This window comes from Micromys minutus (genome assembly GCF_963924665.1).
Source record: "Micromys minutus genome assembly, chromosome: 9".
Taxonomy (NCBI): domain Eukaryota; kingdom Metazoa; phylum Chordata; class Mammalia; order Rodentia; family Muridae; genus Micromys; species Micromys minutus.
Window position 1 is genome coordinate 9,943,016 of NC_137978.1, and position 19,332 is coordinate 9,962,347.

Here is a 19,332-nt window from a genome sequence, read left to right on the forward strand (position 1 = left end):
GGAGAATGAATCAGCTGAAGACTTCTACAAAACCTGGGGACAGGGCTGGAATAGGAGCTGGGAAATATTCAGAGTTGAGAGTTTTCACTAATGAATGCACTGTTTGGCACATTTTAACACACAGGTTTTTTTGTTTTTCATTAACAAATATGAAAGCAATCTTCTAAATGACTTTAGAACAAAGGGTTCCCTGATGGTAGTTTCTTAATAACATTTAAATATTTTCTTCAAAGGCCCCTTGAGAAAGAAGGGAAATGAATGTAGCAAAAAGAAAGTATATAAATTTTTAAAAAGAGAAACTATGCAGACGGGGAAAAAGAAGAGAAGGAAGGTTCAGAATTTCCATGTAAAGTTGGATCCCAGAGGTTTAACTCTAAGATTAGACTTTAACTGGCCATTCCTAAGGGAAAGAGAGCCTAAGGAAAAAAAATCCAAAGTGGGGGTGGGGGGATGGTGGAAGCCTTCTCACCAGATCACCACAGGTGAGAGTCACCAGTTCACAGATGAGAGTCAAGACCCGTGGTCCTTCAAGCCCCACTTCACCTCCCTTCTGCATCCTGTATCCCATCTTGAACACAGCTACATTGTTGTACCCTCGCTATATCTTCAATTCCAGTAGCAGATGCTAATACCTGTAATGACACAAGATGAATCTGAAAGCTACCAGAAAAACATAATAAGAACAAAATAATCAGAAGATCCTGTTACCAGCCAAGAAACAGCCCACTGGCAGAGGAGTCCACCCTGGGAACAAACTAACTTAAGAGTCTGCAAAGACACCCATTCTATAGGAGACCTGGTTTCAAGAAAACATACCCCTAATCAAGTTATAGTACAAAGGTCTTGCTGACCATCTAGCCTCATACACTGGTTTCATTCTCAGGAAGAAAATACTTGTGATTTCAGTATCACGTTCGTAGTTCCAACACTGTCAAAAGAGAATATACCATCATACCTATTTGTAAATGAGAAACCAAATTCTATGACTGTTCCACTTCGCCAAATTAAAACAGCAAATAGAAATACATTCTAGAGATGATCTGAGGACTCAGAAAAAATAAATAAAAGGTTACATAGAGGAAAGGCCAACTCAGTCAGAAAATTTCTGCAATGCACTATCCACAGAATTTATGTCTAGATGTACAGAGCAAAGAACCTAGCAAAAAGCTTTATAGAAACTGAGCACGGACAGACCAGTGGGTCTCAACAAAGGACACATCTCATTAGCACTGCAGTCACACAAGGCAACTATACCCTAAGGCAAATGTGAGGCTGCTTGCTTAACCTCTGCACCTAGATTTGATCTACTTCCAAACACTGAAAGAAGCCCCCTGACCTTCTAACCTTCATGTATCCGAAGAGATAGGTAAGTGCTAATGTCTACATAGGTCAGGGACAGGCCCTGTTCCAGGAGTTGGGGATCCCCAGGTAAAGACCAAGCTATATATCTGCTACATATGTGCATGGGGGTGGGGGGCAGCTAGGTCTAGCCCTTGTATGTTCTTTGTTTGGTGTTCTCTGGGAGCCCTCAAGGGTCTATGTTAGTTAACTCTGTTGGTCTTCTTGTGGGGTCCATATTCCCCAGCTCTTCTATAAGACTTTCCAAGCTCCATCTAATGTGTGACTGTGAGTCTCTGTATCTGTTTTGGTCAGCTGCTTCGTTGGGCACTCTGAGAGGAGAGTTATGGAAGACTCATGTCTGCAACATAACAGTACCATTCATAGTATTAGGGATCAGTTCTTGCCCATTGGATGGACGTAAGTTAGGCTAGTCATTGGTTGTCCATTCCCTTAGTCTCTGTAATATCTTTGTTCCCCCACTTCCTGTAGACAGGATGAATTTTGGTTTAAAGGTTGTATGGGTGAGTTGGTGTCCCTATGCCTCACTGGGAGTCCTGTTTGGCTACATGAGGTGGCCATTTCAGGCTTCATATCACCCACTGAGAGGTGTCTCAGCTAGTCTCACCATGGTAGACTGACTCTCTGGCACCTCCCCCATCCCAGGTACTAGCAAGCCCTAGAGATGCTCCTCCCTCCCAGTTGCCATTCACTCTCCTGGCCCTCTTTTCCCTGGCTTTCTGATCTCAGATCCCTTCCCCTCTTCATTTTCTCTCCTGCCCAGTTCCCTCCCTGTCCAGAGGAATCTCCATAAAGGTTTCATCTTCACATTCACAAGAGTTCTGAGGTACCAGAGTACTCTTATTCAATGTCTCACTGAAGAAGAGAAGATAAAACCTTCAAACTGAAAGGGCTTAGGGGAGCATCAGCTTTATTTGATTTCTGAAAGGACTGTACTTTTCTCCCACACGTGAGCTACTTAATTGAGTTGGAATTTGCCTTAATATAATACTAAAAAGAAAGTAAATAAATTTCACATGAAGTAAAAGGTAATGGATTAACGGGGGTTAAGTGTGCTCCCAATGCCACCAGGTGAATAATATCAGTAAACAGTTCCAGCTAAAGAGCATTTGGCTCCATTTCTTGTTTTCAAAAGGGCTTTTAAAAAATAATTTTAACTGTGCGTCTGTGTGAGGGTCTGTGCACATGAGTGCCTGTATCATGGAGGCCAGGAGATGGCACAAGTGTCCTGAAGCTGAGGTTATAGGCAGCTGTGAGCCACCCACCATCGGCACTAGGAACTGAACTTAGGTCCTCTGCAAGAACAAGACATGCTTCTACCTACTGAGGTATCTCCGATTTTATTTTTATGACTCCATTATTTTTATAGATTTTAAGAGTTCAAGGAATGTGCAGGCACCAACTGCTTGATTAGAATCTCATAGATCTTATATAATTACAGATCAAAAATAAATAAATTGATTTGTAGATGAGGTAATAACCTAAACTGAGTTAAGGTTGCCTCAGACTTTAACTTCTCTCCCATAAGTACCACATATACTGTTCTCTATAATTATGATAGAAATACTATAAATTGATATCTAGGACACTGAGCAATGCAATTTACTAAGAAACGATGGGTTTATAATTGTCTTTTTGTCCTGTCCAATTGCCTTTTTGTTTTTCTCTAATAGTAAAAAAACTCCAAGTTTACTTGTATAGAAAGGTACTCAGATAAAACAGCCTCCCTCTGGCTAGTTTTGCCCATAAATCTAAGTGTTGATTGATGATGATATAAATGCAAGTATTACACAGATCTCACAGGCAGGTCATTTATATAAGGCTAGCTCAGCTCTGTGGTACACCCTAGGTGCCACCTTTTTATCATGGACACTACAGAAATACCCTGGACCTTAAAGTAATCTCAATCATGAGTTCAGAGCTAAAGACAGTAAAATAGAAATGGTAATAATAATAATAATAATAATAATAATAATAATAATAACTTCATGGGACCTTTACAATAGTCTAAATACTCTTTCTAGATTTATTTACAAGAATCAGACTTTATGGTTGTGTCATTTCTAATCTTCAATTGTTTCTATTATTCATCAGTAAAGAGATAATGGTTAAAAGAAAGAGAGTGGAAACATTTTCTTTATCTTCCAAAACTAAGGGTAAAGACATGTCATATTTACAGGTCATTTCTCAGCATTATTAACTATATTCAAGAATCAACTGATCGGAGAAGACTGAATCATTCTTCCTAGAACTTAGAAGGGCTATTTTATCTAGGTCTGTTCTGAGAAATCATCCTTCAATACAACTATAAAACAATGCAAATCAAAATGCATTAGCATGGAACAGATCATGAATAACTGCTCTTCCCTTCAAGGTCTAGCCAAAGCATCCTACCTACGATGATGAACAAAATTTAGTCAATTTTACTTTCAACCAGAGAGCACTAAAATTTAAGAAGACTATTAAATCACAACAGAAAACCACTTTACCCTGATCATAATGGGTTTTTTTTTCTTTTAAGAAAGGAGAGAAAGTAAGTGCTGGCAAGGCTATAAGAATGGCTGCTCTGCTACAGGTAGAGAGGTAGAGGTAGCTCCTCTAAAAGCTATACACAGAATTTCTATACACACCAGCTTTGACTCTTACATAGTACTCCAAAGAACTAAAAGCAGGTACTTGAACAGTCCCTTATGAATAACTGTCACATGTTGGACATCATTGGTTCCAAAATTTCATGAGCTGGAAGCCTGGTTCCCATTTTTAGAGAATTGAGAGGTGTCAGATATTTAAGAGGAAGCACCCTGGGAAGGTCATAGAGGCAGCACCCTGACAAACACACTGAGTTAGAGACTAAGAGAACAGGATCTTATGCAGTAAAATGGTTTCCATTCCTTCCCCCTCAGGATCCTTTGAATGAGTTGATACAGCATGTGGCCCTAACCAGAAGCTGAGCAAATGGCTTTTGTCCTGTGAGTTAAAACAAACACTGTCTTTTATTTTCAGATTATACAATCCCAGATTAGAGCAACAGAAAACAAACTAAGTCCCTAACAATCACTGTGTGTGATTGCAAGAGGCAATGGGTTGAAACCAAGCAAGTCTTCCCCAGAATGCACATCGCCAGATGAAGGGATGAGGAGTGCAGCATGAATCTTAAACGGAATATTATTGTCTAGTCATAAAGGGGAAGGAAAGTCAACTACATATAACAATGAACACAAATCTCAAAAATTCCACTAAGCCAAGAAATAGATGGACTAATAATGTACAGAGAGTATTCACAACAGGAAGATACATGTGGACAGAAAATAGTTGTAGGTTTCAGGGGCTGGTGAATGCTGTAGTGGGAAGAAGGAACAAGGACAGTCCTTGCTTGGCATAATAAACAGTTTCTGGAAACATGTGACAGTTTAAATAATATTGTAACTATAATCAGTACCATTATAGTATATATCTAAAGATACTTGTTTATAAAATAACATGCAGATTAGCACAGAATAGTATTAATTACAAAAATAAATATACGAAAACAATTGAACTGTATACTTTAAATAGACCAATCTTATAGTATGTTTTATAAACATGTTTTTTCTTATCTCAGACACGCAAATGCAAACCTAAGTCAGGAGGGCAAGTACTAAGAGAAGATTATGAAATGCAACACATCACTAGAAGCAGTGTGGAAGCTTCTCCTTTACCCTAGCAAAGATTTGGAAAAGATGTTCACCCAAGTTGTGTATTCTATGTATAGCACTAGCATACACAGATGACCTCATGCCCTATCTTCTCACTTTTCTCCAAGAGGATAAACAAAATGATCACATCACCAAAAGGCCAGAGACAACGCTGGGCCACATTCTGAGTCACTGTATTAAAGACAAGGTGGTAATGCACTATTTCCTTTGTCCTAGCACCACCAGAGAGCCAATAGTGCTATTGGACGGTCTCTATCCAGACTGCTAAGCATGCATGGCCCTACACTGTAAGCTGCAGTTGGTATGTGTAGCCTTCTACCCTGCACAGCAGCTATGTGTGCATACATGCACATGAACATGTAGATGGTGCTCACCATCAACTTCTGAGCATCATCATCTACCCAGCACATCAAAGTTCTCCACATTTGAGGTACGTCATTCCTATCTAAGATGTGCTGAAGGCTCGGTCTGTGGTCTGAGTGCTGTCCCATTGACAAGGACACTGCAGTGCTTCCTCTCTCTCTGGTTGCTCCTATCCATGAGATAAGGTGGCTTGTCATACCTTAGCCTATGCTCTTTGTGTGATGTTGCTGTCAGTAAGAAACCCAGTGTCAAGGAAGAATAAGTGGCACTCCAAACTTTTAACAGCAGGATACCTGTAAGAGGTTTAAACAATGCAACTAAACTTAATTGTCTTAAGTGATGGGTTGCACTGCAGTCACACAGGAGAACACAGTGCATTTGGGTGATTAGGTAGCATTTAATAAGAAATTGTCAGAAGACCCCTGTGATGGTCAGCCCAGTACAGAAGAGAGTGCCCTCCTGACTGCATTGGAATCAGGATGGAGAACTCACAGCTCCTTCTACAGACCACAGGTTTCATCTCTTTACAGTGGGATAAAGACAATTCATTGAGAGCCAATGAAGACTTTTATATTGCTGTAGACATGAAAAGAAAATAAAAGTATATAAAACAACAAAACGTAAGGTAAAATAAATTGAAAAGTTTAGGAAATTCAGCCCTGTTTTTCCTTAGGGTATAAATGTCCCAGAAAATGTACTATATAACCTCTGAATGAAATATTTTCTCTTGTACCTAAGAAGCAAACTCATTCATTTCTTTTGGCTCATGTCAATAAAAATAAGTAAATTGAAAAGACAATTCTCCAATACAAAATAATCCACAATAATGCATGCAACTTTTCTGCCCTCCAAAAGTTAAAAGATAATACTTTACTCTGTACATATGGGCTGTATACTGTGAACCATCCCAAGAGTACAACACAGCACAGAGCAGGTGAAGGCAAGCTCCAACACAGTGACAACCAGAATCAACATTGATGGCAACAGTATGTGACCTCTCAGAACAGAATGTCCATAGCCATCCATCTAAAGAAAAATAGTCAGCATTTCATTTGTGGGAATCTCATAACATACAGGACTTATGTGTTTCAAGACTGGCATGATTATCATAATAAGGAAAGTCTCAGAAACTAGGACAGCCAAAGGAACTATAGAGATATGCCCAAACAATGCACTATTGTAGAACCAAGAAAGGCCATTAGGTTAAAAACTAAGGTGTTTTATAGCAACTTGCACTGTATAAAATCTACCTTGGAGGGAGGCTCATGATGCTGGATGTTGCAAGGTGAGGGAAGCACTCCACTCTGTAGTAAGCTCCTTAACCACAGAAAGCAAATAACTCAAAGGTTTCAGGGAGGCCCCAAAGCTGACCAGATTTACTAAATATCCTCCCTCTCCAAGTGTATGTAAGCAATGAGAACTGCTGGGAAACATTTTTCAACATACTATGACCAGTAAAGCTGACTGGAAGAGGTAGAAAGCAGCTGGACTGCCTGAAGAGGACATTTTCTAACCTGTCAATCTGCCTGCAGACTATAGATTTGGTGACCGATGCCCTGCTAGGACAGACTTCTGTGATGCAGCTATCTTTGAGTGATTTCTGTTCCTGGTCATAACCCATCACTCACATTCCTGTAAGTAACTTGCAACAAACTCATGGGTTCACCAAGTTGGAATTTGGTGGTATCTTTATTTTTGTCTCTTATTGGTCCCGTATGTGGGGGAGCAGACATTTGTTTACATCTGCCAAAAAAGGTGTCACCCATCACTATACAAAGAAATTTGAACAAAGATTATGGCTAATGATAATATGTCAACCTTGGTTCCTTAATTATAATGAACACACCACATATTAATGCATTAGCTATAAAAACTTGGCATTTTGCATCTGAGAATTCTTTATACATATCCACAGTGTTCTTATAAGCCTATGACTATTTTCAAATGCTTATTTAAAATTGTAATTGAATTAATAAAACATAGTCATAAGTAATTTATGGAATATCATGAACCTTTAATAAGGTAAAGAACCTTTCTCTCAGATCCACTAAGTTAGACAAGGCTCCAGTTCTCCAGACAGCTTCATGTCCTCATTGCTTCAGCCAGGCTTCCCATGTTCCCTTCTGGCCACCAGGAGGCTTACAAACAAATCTATTCAAAATTATAAAGAAAAGTACAGCAGCTACAAAGGTTTCAGCATCAATGCAGTTATTGAATTAATGTTTCCACTTCATTCCAGTTTTTTGTTTTGCTTTTTTCAGGTAAAATCACTGTTGTGTTGCTTTTCTTTGCTTTTTTGTTTGGTGTGTGTGTGTGTGTGTGTGTGTGTGTGTGTGTGTGTGTTTGTGTGTGTGTGTGTGCTGTACACTGATCCACTGACTGATAGTTACACATCCAACTCCTGTTTTGAGTGCATTTACTAAAACTCATTTCATATTGCTTGAGAGGATGTATGCATACAATTATACAAATGCATATCAATATGTTTTTGTCTCGTTATGAACAAGTTTATTATTCATATTTCTGACTATTTCTCATGATCTGAACACTTACCCACTCAGTAATTAGAATGTGGCAAATTACTAACACGGTCAATTTCAATTCTTAAATTGCAAAGCAGTAGTGACTCCAGTGTTGAGTACTGGCTGCTGACTTCCAATAGAAATGAAAATTTTGAACATGCCGTCCACAGATAAAAGGAAGACCCTTCATAACGGATTCATTTACTGTTGTTGCTGTCAGCGTCCTGTTTCTCTCACTATTGTTATTAAAGCAGCAGCAGCTCCTTTCATTAATACAGGAGAAAGTGTGGCCATGAATCACAAATCATTCAGAGGCCAAGCAGTGATTTGCTCAGTGACTCAGATAAAGAAATAAGCAGCTAAACCGAATGCCTTTCTTGGAAGAGAAGAAAAAACAAGAAAGAAGGACCTTCTTAGACTGTTATTGCAAAAAACAAGCTTGTCACCTTTAGACCAAGTGAAATTCAATCCATTCTTAGCCTTAGCCAATAACAAAAAAAAAAAAAAAAAAAAAAAAAAAAAAAGAAAGAAAGAAAAGAAAACCACCCTCTAGCTTTTCTGGCACTGACTTCATCAAAGCCACCCAAAACAAGCACATGAAAGAGCCAACTGCACACCAAATCTGAACCTCACCTTGACATTTGGGTGCCAAGTTCCTGCTCTGTTGCCCAGAGTTCTTTTGGCATTGACACACTCTATTTCAGGCCTCATCTCCCTCATTCTAGATGGGACAGACAGGAGGGACTTTTTGTTTGCAAATGCTTTATTATTTAATAGTACATGGCACAAACTTCTCAACAGCACCTAACTCTCACTGTAAGGACTCACAGATGAGTAAGCACACGCACCTAGGGAAACAATGTATTTTCTGTAGGCAACTGTAGTGAGAGCATTAGGATTTCTGTGCACTGTATTAGGGACTTACTGTAAAGACTCTGCCAGAAAGCGGGAACTAGGCAGCCAATCAATTTAAAACTAAAAGCACAAGCAAGAACTGGACAGGATCTGAGTCAACGAAGAGGCTCTGTCTCAACAAATAGAACCCATCAATGGAAACACTCAAATTGAAATTGAGACATCTACACAAAGGCACACACATTCTTAGCACACAAATAGTACCATGGATGATCCAGGTGCTTGTTATAAAAGAACTACTTAAAAGAATAGTTTCAATTGAATCCTCACATGCTTGCAGGTGGGATATGGTCCCCATTAACAAATATAGATAGCAAGACTCAAAACAGAGAAGAGACATGCCCAAGTTCACATAACTATTAAGAAGCATGCACTCCAGTGTGACATCCGCAGTGTGTATGGATGCCATTTCATGAAGTTTATTTTAGACAGGGCTAGCTACTGAAAGCCCATAGGTTGGTATCAAAATACAGCAGAAGATAACAGGGAATGAGTATGTTCAGCATCCAGAGTTACTGGGAAAAGCCAAAGACCAACTGAAAACTGAACTGAACTGAGAGACAGAGTAGTGGCAGGGATGTGGAAAGATGGGGGAAAAGAAAAATGGAAGAAGAGAGGAAAGGAGGGAGGTAGGGAGAGGGAGGAGGGAGGGATGGAGAAAGGAGACAAAAAAGAGGAAGTTACTGTGACTTAGCAAGCAGTGGCCCCAGGTGCTCCTCCTTCTCGGTTTCATTTTTCAACCAGGCAAAACCACAACTTACTAGCAGCACCCTGTCTAATAGACACATTTGGCTAAAATAATATAACATTTTGTTCATTACTGCACAAAAGCAGGGAAAAAAGACTACAGAAAGACCCTCTCAGAAATAACTTTAGATAATGCCAAACCAAAAGAGTAACACTGAGGATGAGGACTCCAGCCACACACCCCATCCACAGTGGACTTGCCTGTAAGTAGCTGTACTGTCTAGGGCAGAGTGCAGACCTCCAGCCTTCTCCAGCCTCCTCTCTTAAGCAGGATGGAGAACTAAGGATGGGCAAGGTCCTCATCATATGTACATGAATTTCCTCCACACTGAAAGGCCTCGGGCACATGATCCTTTCACTAGGATGGCTGGAGCAGATTGACATGAAAATGGAAATACTTGTGAAACACAGACTTTATTATCTTTCTGGGAGCCCCTAGGCCAAACTCTGACTCTCATCAACTTAGCCTAAGAAAAGGCCCCAACCCTACCCAAGGTGACAGGCAGGACAGGAGCTGTCACTGCTCTCTGCTCCTCCTGAGCATAAATAAGGAGATAGAAGAGGATCTTCCCCTTTGCAGGTGCTGACTTATAGAAACGAGGCCTGCCTGCCTAACCCAGTCAGGAGCATCTGTCTTCACTCACAGGGCCCTATCTGTCCACTCCAACTGCTTCTTGTCCTCAGAGGTTGTCTGGTCCAGATTCTGATTCCTTCTCAGATCAGAAGACCAATCATGTCCCTAAAATCCATTGAAGATGAGGTCAAAGTAAGCACCACTTTACCATACTGAGTGAGGTTTCATACCTGGGTCTCTTCATACCCACAGACAGCACAACTTCACACTCAGTGAGCATTTGTAAAAGGACCTGTGGAACCTAGTTTATTTTTAACATGTGTAAGCTACTCAAATGTAACCATTGACCTAACACAGGTACCATTGTATTATGGGACAATTCTAGGACATTTACATAAAACATGACTTAAGTTCATAACACATGCACTCACCAAACATCTACCTCCTTGAAAAACATATATCTTACCCTAATTTCTGAAGCATATCTTTTTCTCTATCTAATTCACCACACAGAAGGCACCTTCAGAAAGAGTTGGAGTACAATCTGAATTTTAACATTTCCCTTCAAATGTGTGCAATTTTAATGAATGGTCTTCACCTGTATACTCACATTCCAGCATGAAGGAAACAATGGTACTTAAGCATATGCAGCGGAGGCAGAAGATAGATTCAAGATGTTTCAAGGACACAAAATCACATGCAGATGTAAAAACATTATGTGTAGTCAAAGAGAGTTAAGAAAGCAATATATAGAGAGACACCCAGGACTGGAAGAACACAAATAAAATCTAACTTGTAATTAACATACCGTGCTGTGACACCTGTTGCCTTCCATGATAAGAAGTCTGGGAGATCAAAGAAATGTCCCGCCTTATCCCAGGAAATCTCTCTCAAGTTCTGCCAAATTAAATATATATTAGAATCAATTATGAGTTATTTTCCCAACTCCTCTCCTCTTTCAGAAATGTTTCAAATTTTTCAAAACAAAAATGGAGCCAACAATGTTCATGAAAACATCTGCTTAAGGACTTGGGAAAGGGTGGTATAAAAGTAGTATTTATACAGGAAAGAAGACAGGACAATTATTAATCCTTCCAAAAAGACCATAAATTTCCTTTTGTCCTCTGGGCAACTTGGCCAGGGAGAAGACATTTCTGTGGATATACAAGTCTAAGCTTCAAATATGGAGTAAGAAGTTAACAGCTATACACTAGAAAACACTACACTAAGTACTCAAGGAATCTACAGCGTGCCTTGTCATGAAAATTCCCCACATATTGACTGGGACCAAAGGCAACTCAAAGAACTTCAGCCTAAGCCAGTATACAGTCAAATCAAGAAGATATTGAAATATACAGACATTTTTTTATTCGTTATTGTCAAAGAGCCTTTTTTTCCTTGCTGCTGGGCTTTTCTTTCATCTACCAAATCTGTCTGGTCAACTGAATCCTCACTTGGCATTTTTCCCCATGACTCTTGTCCTCCTGTACATTGGGTTAATATTGCAATGACTGGGGTACTTCCCACTCAAGGTTCTACCTAGTTCCACACCACACACACAACTGCTATGGTAATATAGTAGTTTGAATATGCTTGGACCAAGGATTAGCACTATGAAGAGATGTGGCCTTGCTGGAGGAAATGTGTAACTGTGGGGTGGGCTTTGAGATCCTCCTCGTAGCTCCCTGAAGTGTGGAATTTTCAGAACAAGGCACATTCTTTTGCCTTCAGATCAAGAAGTAGAACTCTCAGCTCTTCTAGTGCCATGCCTGCCTGGATGCTGCCATGCTCCCACCTTGATGATAATGGACTGAATCTCTCAACCTGTAAACAAGCCCCAATGATATGCTGACCCTTATAAGATTGCGTTGGTCACGGTATCACTTCATAGCAGTAAAACCTTAACTAAGACAGGTAATGACCTTCACTTCTCCTGCTCTGGAAGCTCTGTGAGGTCAAGAATTTTGGTAGCTTTGGTAACCATGATACCTCTCCTCCTACATGCTGAATAAACTTTTGGCTGCTTAGTGGACATTCCATGACTTTAGCCCGCTCATGATAAGTGCTTGATTAAGCCAGCAATTGACATGTGACTTAGCTAAGTCAAGAACATTTCTTCTCAGAAGATTTTAAAATCAAGGTTGAAATGAAGCCATTCAAGCTCTGCCTATATATGAAATTAGATATTGAGTAAACTTGGAAAGGATGAGGCAGCTACTTTCTGCAAAGCCCCTAGAGTTCAGGACTGTAAAGACAACAGAAGACAAAGCAAGAAAGACTACCTGTCATTCAACTTGCTATGTGTTCTTGCTTTTAACTATTCTTTGTTATAAGGTACACAAAAAGAAATTTATCATAAGCTCGGGATATTTCTGGAACCTAAAGGCAATGATGCAGATTTCAAAAGAACATGTTGTGCCTGTGTGGTACAATAAAAATATGCTGACCTATTAAACAGACTGTTTAGTTTTCCCTGGCAATCTCTCTGCTGTGACCGGGCCTGTTACAGTACAGTGACTTCCACCTCTATGGCTTGCTTTCTCTCAGCAATGCAAAGGTGCTAGGAGTTATTACATCAATGTTACAGACACATACCTAGCTTGTGCATGTTCGAATCCTCAAATGCTAGGTTTTCCCTACTTAAGTGTCTCTTTCAATTCTATGTTAGCACATATACCTATGTCCAAGCACTGTCTCAATACAGGGTTCTAGTACAATGAGCCCATCAAAGGCTTAGGTATAAAAGCCAAAGAATTACAACCATTCTGTTACCATGTATGTGAAAAGCATCTGTTAATAAGGAAATTGACCCCAAATTTCTCTTTAGATATCCATACATATTAACATCAAATAAATCAGAGCTTATGATTTACAAAATATTGCTAACATAGCTATGAACTTGTATAACCCTGTACACTTAACAAGTCATAACCAGACAGTAGTAGCCTTTGATATTATGTGAGTCAAACTACCAATATACCTCTTGGACAGTCTCAAAAGCCTATTTCCATGTGCTTTGTGGTTGCAGCAGTTGGTAGTCAGGGAAAAGGCAGCCTCCTTCCTTAGTTCCAAAAATGCAAGACCAGTCACCATGCATCAAAGGCCAAACCACTACAGAGCAACCACTTCTTCTAGCCAAAGCTAAACAATCACCCTGCACTGAGAAAACAACTGCTTCTGTTTGGTTTTTATGTAGGGTTACTAAAGGCCATACATGATCACAGTCTTCTGCCTAGAGCCATACCAATGGCTGCTGTAGACAATGATATCCATGCAGAACATCACTAAGAAAGCTTCAAGGTTTTTTTGTTGTGTCCTGAGAGTAGGAGTGAGGAACCCAGGAGCACTGCCTCTAGAGCTCATCCCAGTCTTATAGATCAAAGTCAGAGACCCCTGTCACCTCCTGCATAGAATGAAGTACCAGAATTAACATGCTCAAAGGCATCTGGCATCTATACAAGGAACATCGGAAAGACTACACAAGTTATATTTATATATTTAGAAATATAGGAATATATATAATATAGTATAATATTGTAATATAGAAATATATATGTATATATATACATATCAACACTTAATTTAAAAAAGGTATGAATTCTAAAGAAAGCAAGGAAGGATTTTTTGGGAGGGTTTGAAGGAATTAAAATAGAAAACAATATTATGTGATTATATTGTAGTCTCAAAAATTAAAAGAAATTTTAGAAAGAAGGCACATAGTCATGGAAGAGAACTTAACAAACATCCCCTGCTTTCTCTACAAATTCAGGCCTGTGGATTGGTCAACATGGAGAAGAGGAAAGTGCCTGCATGACAGGGATATGTCTGGAAGCTTGAGATGCTTGAGAGACTGGCTGGCTCTGAGGTTTCAATAAAACTCCCACAAAGCTACTAGATTTACAAGGGTTTTTCCATCAATTGCCATATTGGCCCAGGAAGATAAATTTCTAACTCGTTTTCCATGCAAGTTCCTTTGTCCTTCACCCTCCCCAATCACTACAGTCTCAGCTAAGCACTCACTGAATTGATTCTTTTCTTGTGTCCATAAAACCTACACCAGGACAGTTACCATCTTGTTTCACCCACAGTATTCAACACTGTCGCAATCTTTTATCTTCCTTGGTTCTTAGGGCAATTCTCAGGGAAGGCATCATATAATTCTCACATCTAAGGAGGAGGAACTGAAGGTTAGACTCCAAGAGCTAGTCCTTAAGTCACCCAAGGTGTGTGCTCTAAGGTGAGTAATCATTTCTTACATGGTGTAGCTGCAGCTGCCTGGGCTCTCAGCAGTTGGGGTCTTTAGAAATACCTTGATGAAGTTTCTGTCATGCCTTCCATGAAGGGAAAATGACAGGTAGAAATCCTTCCAAATACATTTCAGAGATTCCAGTGTTAATCTTAAATATCTTAATTAGCTTCTATAGACTAAACCAAAACCCTATGTATGAGCAGTCCATAAGTTAGAGGGCCACACAGGCCAGCTTAAGCAGGATATCAACATGAGATATTCCAATCCAGTTTCAAGGAGGAGCTCGAGAAGTGTTCAAGAATTAAGTCATTCTGTATTCCAGATTTCAAAAAACTAAAAAAGAAATAAAGAAAAGAAAAGAAAAAACAAAATATCCCATTCAAAAAATAGTAAGTCAGCAGTGATTTGGTGTGTATGGGGTGTATGACTTGGTTCTTAAGTTTCTACATTTCAGTAACGATCCTTTGAGCTAAGCAATTTACTAACTTAAAAGCAATCAAGCCCTTATACTTCAAAAAAACCATAGCATTTCTTTGGAGGAGGCTACTACTCAAAGCTCACATATCTGCATCTCTGAAGAGAGTGAGAGCAGAAAAGATATGCCCAAGATTCAAGACAAAGAACCCCGGGGCGACAGAGAGTCCCCCTGATGCCACTGCAGTGTCTCTAGAAGGCGGGAGGTCTCTGCTCTTTCCAGATGTTGAGAAATATTGTCAGAAACAAGACAGTTACAGAAAGAACACCAGGATGCAGGGCAAAGTGAGAAAATTGGGTTTAGTTTATTATTAATTGCAGAGATTCTATCTGAGTTGTCTGTGGTGTCCTGTAAATGAAAGGAAGGGAACCAGAGCTCTCTAACCTCACATACAATAAATAATCCTGCCTGCACACTTCAAGTTCCACACCATTCACATTTTCTAGAACTATACATGAAAATACAAAACTTTATCCTGGCTTTATCTTCAAGTTTTGAAACTGGAACATGGTCTGATAGCCCAGAGATGGGATATTTCAGTTCTTCCTTGTCATTCTCAAGAGAAAAAAATGCTGAAACATGTGGCAGGTCAGAAATCCAATACCTTCCTGGGATGAAAGAAAAGATTGTGTGTTTCAGACTCATCCACAGACTTGGAGCAAACACTAACAATGCTTCTAGGCAGACAGGCAAAGAAACTGGGATTTGAAGCACCAGAGGCATCTTTCTAACAGCTAAGATCTAACAATCCATTTCTCTGTTAAAACATCCAACAGCTCTGCAAGGCCTCACACTTAACCCCAAGCCTAGCTCCTAGGGGTCCATCTGGCTCCAGCTCACCCACTGTGATACCTCAGATGTCTTTCTGGGATCTTCTTCCAGGCTTCCCTGGTAACATTCACTCTACCCTGACTGCTTTTATTTAAACTCAACACATTCTGTTCTTTTACAGCTCCATGCCTCTGATTTCTCTATGTGGACTGCTCCCCCACCCCATCCGACCCAAGTGTCCCTGTTCGCCTTCTCAATCTCCTGTCCTTAATGCAAACCCGGCTCAGATAAACCTTTGCTAAGTGTCTCTCTCTACTCACTGTAACTGATTATACTGATTACACACTCAAATACTCAAATCCATCTTCAAAATGACAACTTCTTTTAGAGGACAAAGGACATGTCTAATTCGTGGGAGAAATCATGAAAAACGCTTTCAGAGATGTAGAATTTAAGGCTAGACACTGGAGCTGGAGAAAGATACACACAGGAAAGGTAATTAAAATTATGATGTATGACAACAATGTAATGACTCTGATACCAAAGCCTGGTGAGTCAGCCTCATAATTTTATCACACCATTCTGTGTGTTGTCATATATCTGTCTCTAATGAATAATCACAGACAGGACTCAAAAGAGAAGGGGCTTTTTGGGCCTGGAGTGTCTAACACATGCTCCACAGGGACAAGACTTTACTTGGAACTTAAGATCAAATAGAGAGTATCTCTATGCTACTGTTGAAAAAAACTCCTAAGCAGCAAAGACCTGAGTGTATACAGCAGACAATACCAAATAGAAAAGTGTTTGTCCCAGCAGATATTTGTAGAATAAAATAATTCCACTGTACAACTGATTTTCATGTGCTGTATTTACATGCATCCCTTGCTCGCTCTCATACTCTAGAGGTACTGTATAGGTATTGAATAGAAAGTTAAACTACTAATCCACACTAGAGTTGAATCCCTGACCATAAGCACAGGGGCATCACCATGGCTACTGACAGAAACATAAATGCATATTTGGTCCAAGAATATGACACCACCATGTACCCTTGAAAATAAGGTTGCACTGCAGGACTAAAAAATATGGCATCTGACTACTCTGCATTTGACTGTTGTTCCTACAACCTCCCAGTTGTACTCCTTTAGAAAAATCAATCTCTCTAAAATTATTTCCTCATATCCCATACTACTATAACCTACCTCAATGGATAGTGTGAAAATCATAGAACTCAGCCAGTCATTCAATGCTATAATAGGACTTCATAGTCTTTGAAGCATTTGATATGTATGATTTAATATGATCTGTACAGTCATATAAGTCAGAAAAGCATAAAATGTAACCTTCACTTTACAGATTATAAAACTAATGCTCCAAGAGGGACCAAAATCACATGACAGGTAAGTTGGAAATCAGATTTTGCATCTTTAACACCCATTCAGTGTTAATTCTGTCTTCTACTACCCCAAACGTGTTTTTGTCCTTTAATGGAGAAATGCCAGGACAGGAGAGACTCCTATCATTTAGATGACAGAAGGACAGATTGACGTTCTTACGGCGGAAAAGCAAGGGAGGCCTGAATGTGAAAAGGCTTTAGAAACAAGTCTTGGAGTAAACAAAAAAAGGGAAAAGGTGTAGACACATGGACAAATGAGAGATCTGCCCAGGATTTCATGCTGGATCCCCAAGCTGTTCTCTTCACTGCTTCCCTGTCTCCTGTATGAGCCTCTTTCTTTGGTGGATCTTAAAATATGGATGCTCATTGTTTACATATGTGCTGGGAGACCTAAGTTAATTCCCTTGATTCCAGCAAACTTCAGAGGAAAACACACTGAATCAAATTCTACCTCCAATTCTCCTCAGCAGGGTCTCCTAGATGCTACACTCACCTCCAGTCATTGCAATACAGAAAACCTGCTATCTTCCCCTACATGGCCTTTTCCTCCTTCGTTTTATGTCTTGTGGACAAAGAAGACATGTTCTGCTTCTGCTTCTCTGTGAATCCTTATGCTCAGTCATCCTTTCTATTTTAACTCTCAGTTCACTCATGAACAGGTTTCTATCTTTGCATCAGGGCCTTCTAGAGAAACAAAACCAACTCTCTGTGCATGTGATGCGCTCATCACTGAGGTTTCCACAGTGGTGTGAAATACTCCATGAAAACAAACATACACTGAACTGGATGGTTCCATGCTTATGTGCCTATTTATTCTAGTTTTATTTCTGTTGCAAAAATATCCAGACAAAAAGTAGCACAGTGGTGGGGGGGGGTTATTAGGCTTTTAATGCTAGGTTATAGTCCATCACTTTGGTGAAGTCAAGGCTAGAGTGGAAGCAACTCATTATATTACATTACGAGAGCAAATCCTTTCTTGCTTGCTTCCTTGCTGCTTAGGCTAGCTTTCTTATTATACAGTTCAAGGCCCAGCCCATTAGATAGCTCCACCTACATTCAGGGTGGGGCTCCCAATACAATTAACAATCAAGATAACCCTCCCATACACATGTCCAGAGTGAAACCTATACAATTCTCACATAAAACTCCCCAGTTGGCTCTCGGTTGCATCAAGTTGGAAATAAAAGCTAAGCATCCTAGGTGAATGTCTCTATCCCTGTTCTTCCCAAGAGCTGTTCACTGTCTGTCCTTCTCACTACACTGAATCTCTGTAAAGACAGAACTGTTGTTTTATTGTAACCGGTGCCTAGTATCTAACATTGTATATGAGGCATTCAAGCTGAATGAAAGAATAAGAATGAGTGAGCAGAGATATACTAACTAAATAACAGTTTGTGGAAATGAAAATAAGGAATGAATGGATACATGAATGAGTAAGTGCTGCCCTAGTTTCTTTCTTTTTTTTTTTTTTTTTCTTCCATTCAAGTTAATGGCTTTTCTCAGTCTGTTTCAGGAGAAAAAACATATTCTAGCCAAGCCCGACTGCCAGGAAGACAAATTTCTCTTCTCCGGGTGAGTAGGTCTTTTGGAGAAGTTTCATTTTAATTGGAAAATGGATTCATTCACTTCCTGGCATGGGTTCTTGGGTCAGCACAGCACCACTACATGGCTGCCAAGAAGCAAGTGATAGAGGGGGACTGCAGTAGGAAAAGAGCTGCATCAGACTGGAGGACAAAGAGGTAGCAGTTCTCATCAAGCGCACACACACCCTTCTTTCACAAAGATCCGGACCCTGGAACTCATTGATCCCCAGCCTTGAAGTGTGGGTGCTCTTATGCATTCTGTGGGGCTTACTTGGGAATATGCAGCCTTACTTCGTCATTTAAGCAAGAGTTAGAGGGCTCCTCCATCAGCTGCCACTAGGCATACACAAAGGCCACAGTGATATGTGACCTCATTGCTTAAGCAAAATAGGGGATGAGGATGTCATAAAATTTCCCCCAACGATGGATTGATAGCTATCAGACCACACACAAAGGATCTCTTTTAGGAACATGTCTTGTACATTTTTTCAAAGGTCTTTGAAGACAGTAGTAGCTCTACAAGGGCTTTGTGGCTAAGATAAAACTATCCTAGCTTAAATTTTAACCCAAAATTCCTAGTACCTGGATATACATCAGCTAAGACAGTTAGAATCAGTTTCATTGCCAATATAAGGTTTTCTTGGGGGGGGCAGATTGTGGGGAGGAAACTACTGGTAATAACT

General features: G+C 39.9%; 1 protein-coding gene across 4 annotated transcripts in view; it reads right to left on the bottom strand.

Annotated features, from left to right (window-relative positions):
- Window positions 1-19,332, bottom strand: part of FGGY (FGGY carbohydrate kinase domain containing) — a 358,793-nt gene that overhangs the window by 281,044 nt on the left and 58,417 nt on the right. For all 4 annotated transcript variants that reach the window (XM_080921783.1, XM_080921785.1, XM_080921784.1 and 1 more), the window contains one exon: window positions 10,984-11,072. In XM_080921783.1, the coding sequence (XP_080777909.1) occupies window positions 10,984-11,072 (89 nt within the window). The remainder of the gene's footprint in view (window positions 1-10,983; window positions 11,073-19,332) is intronic.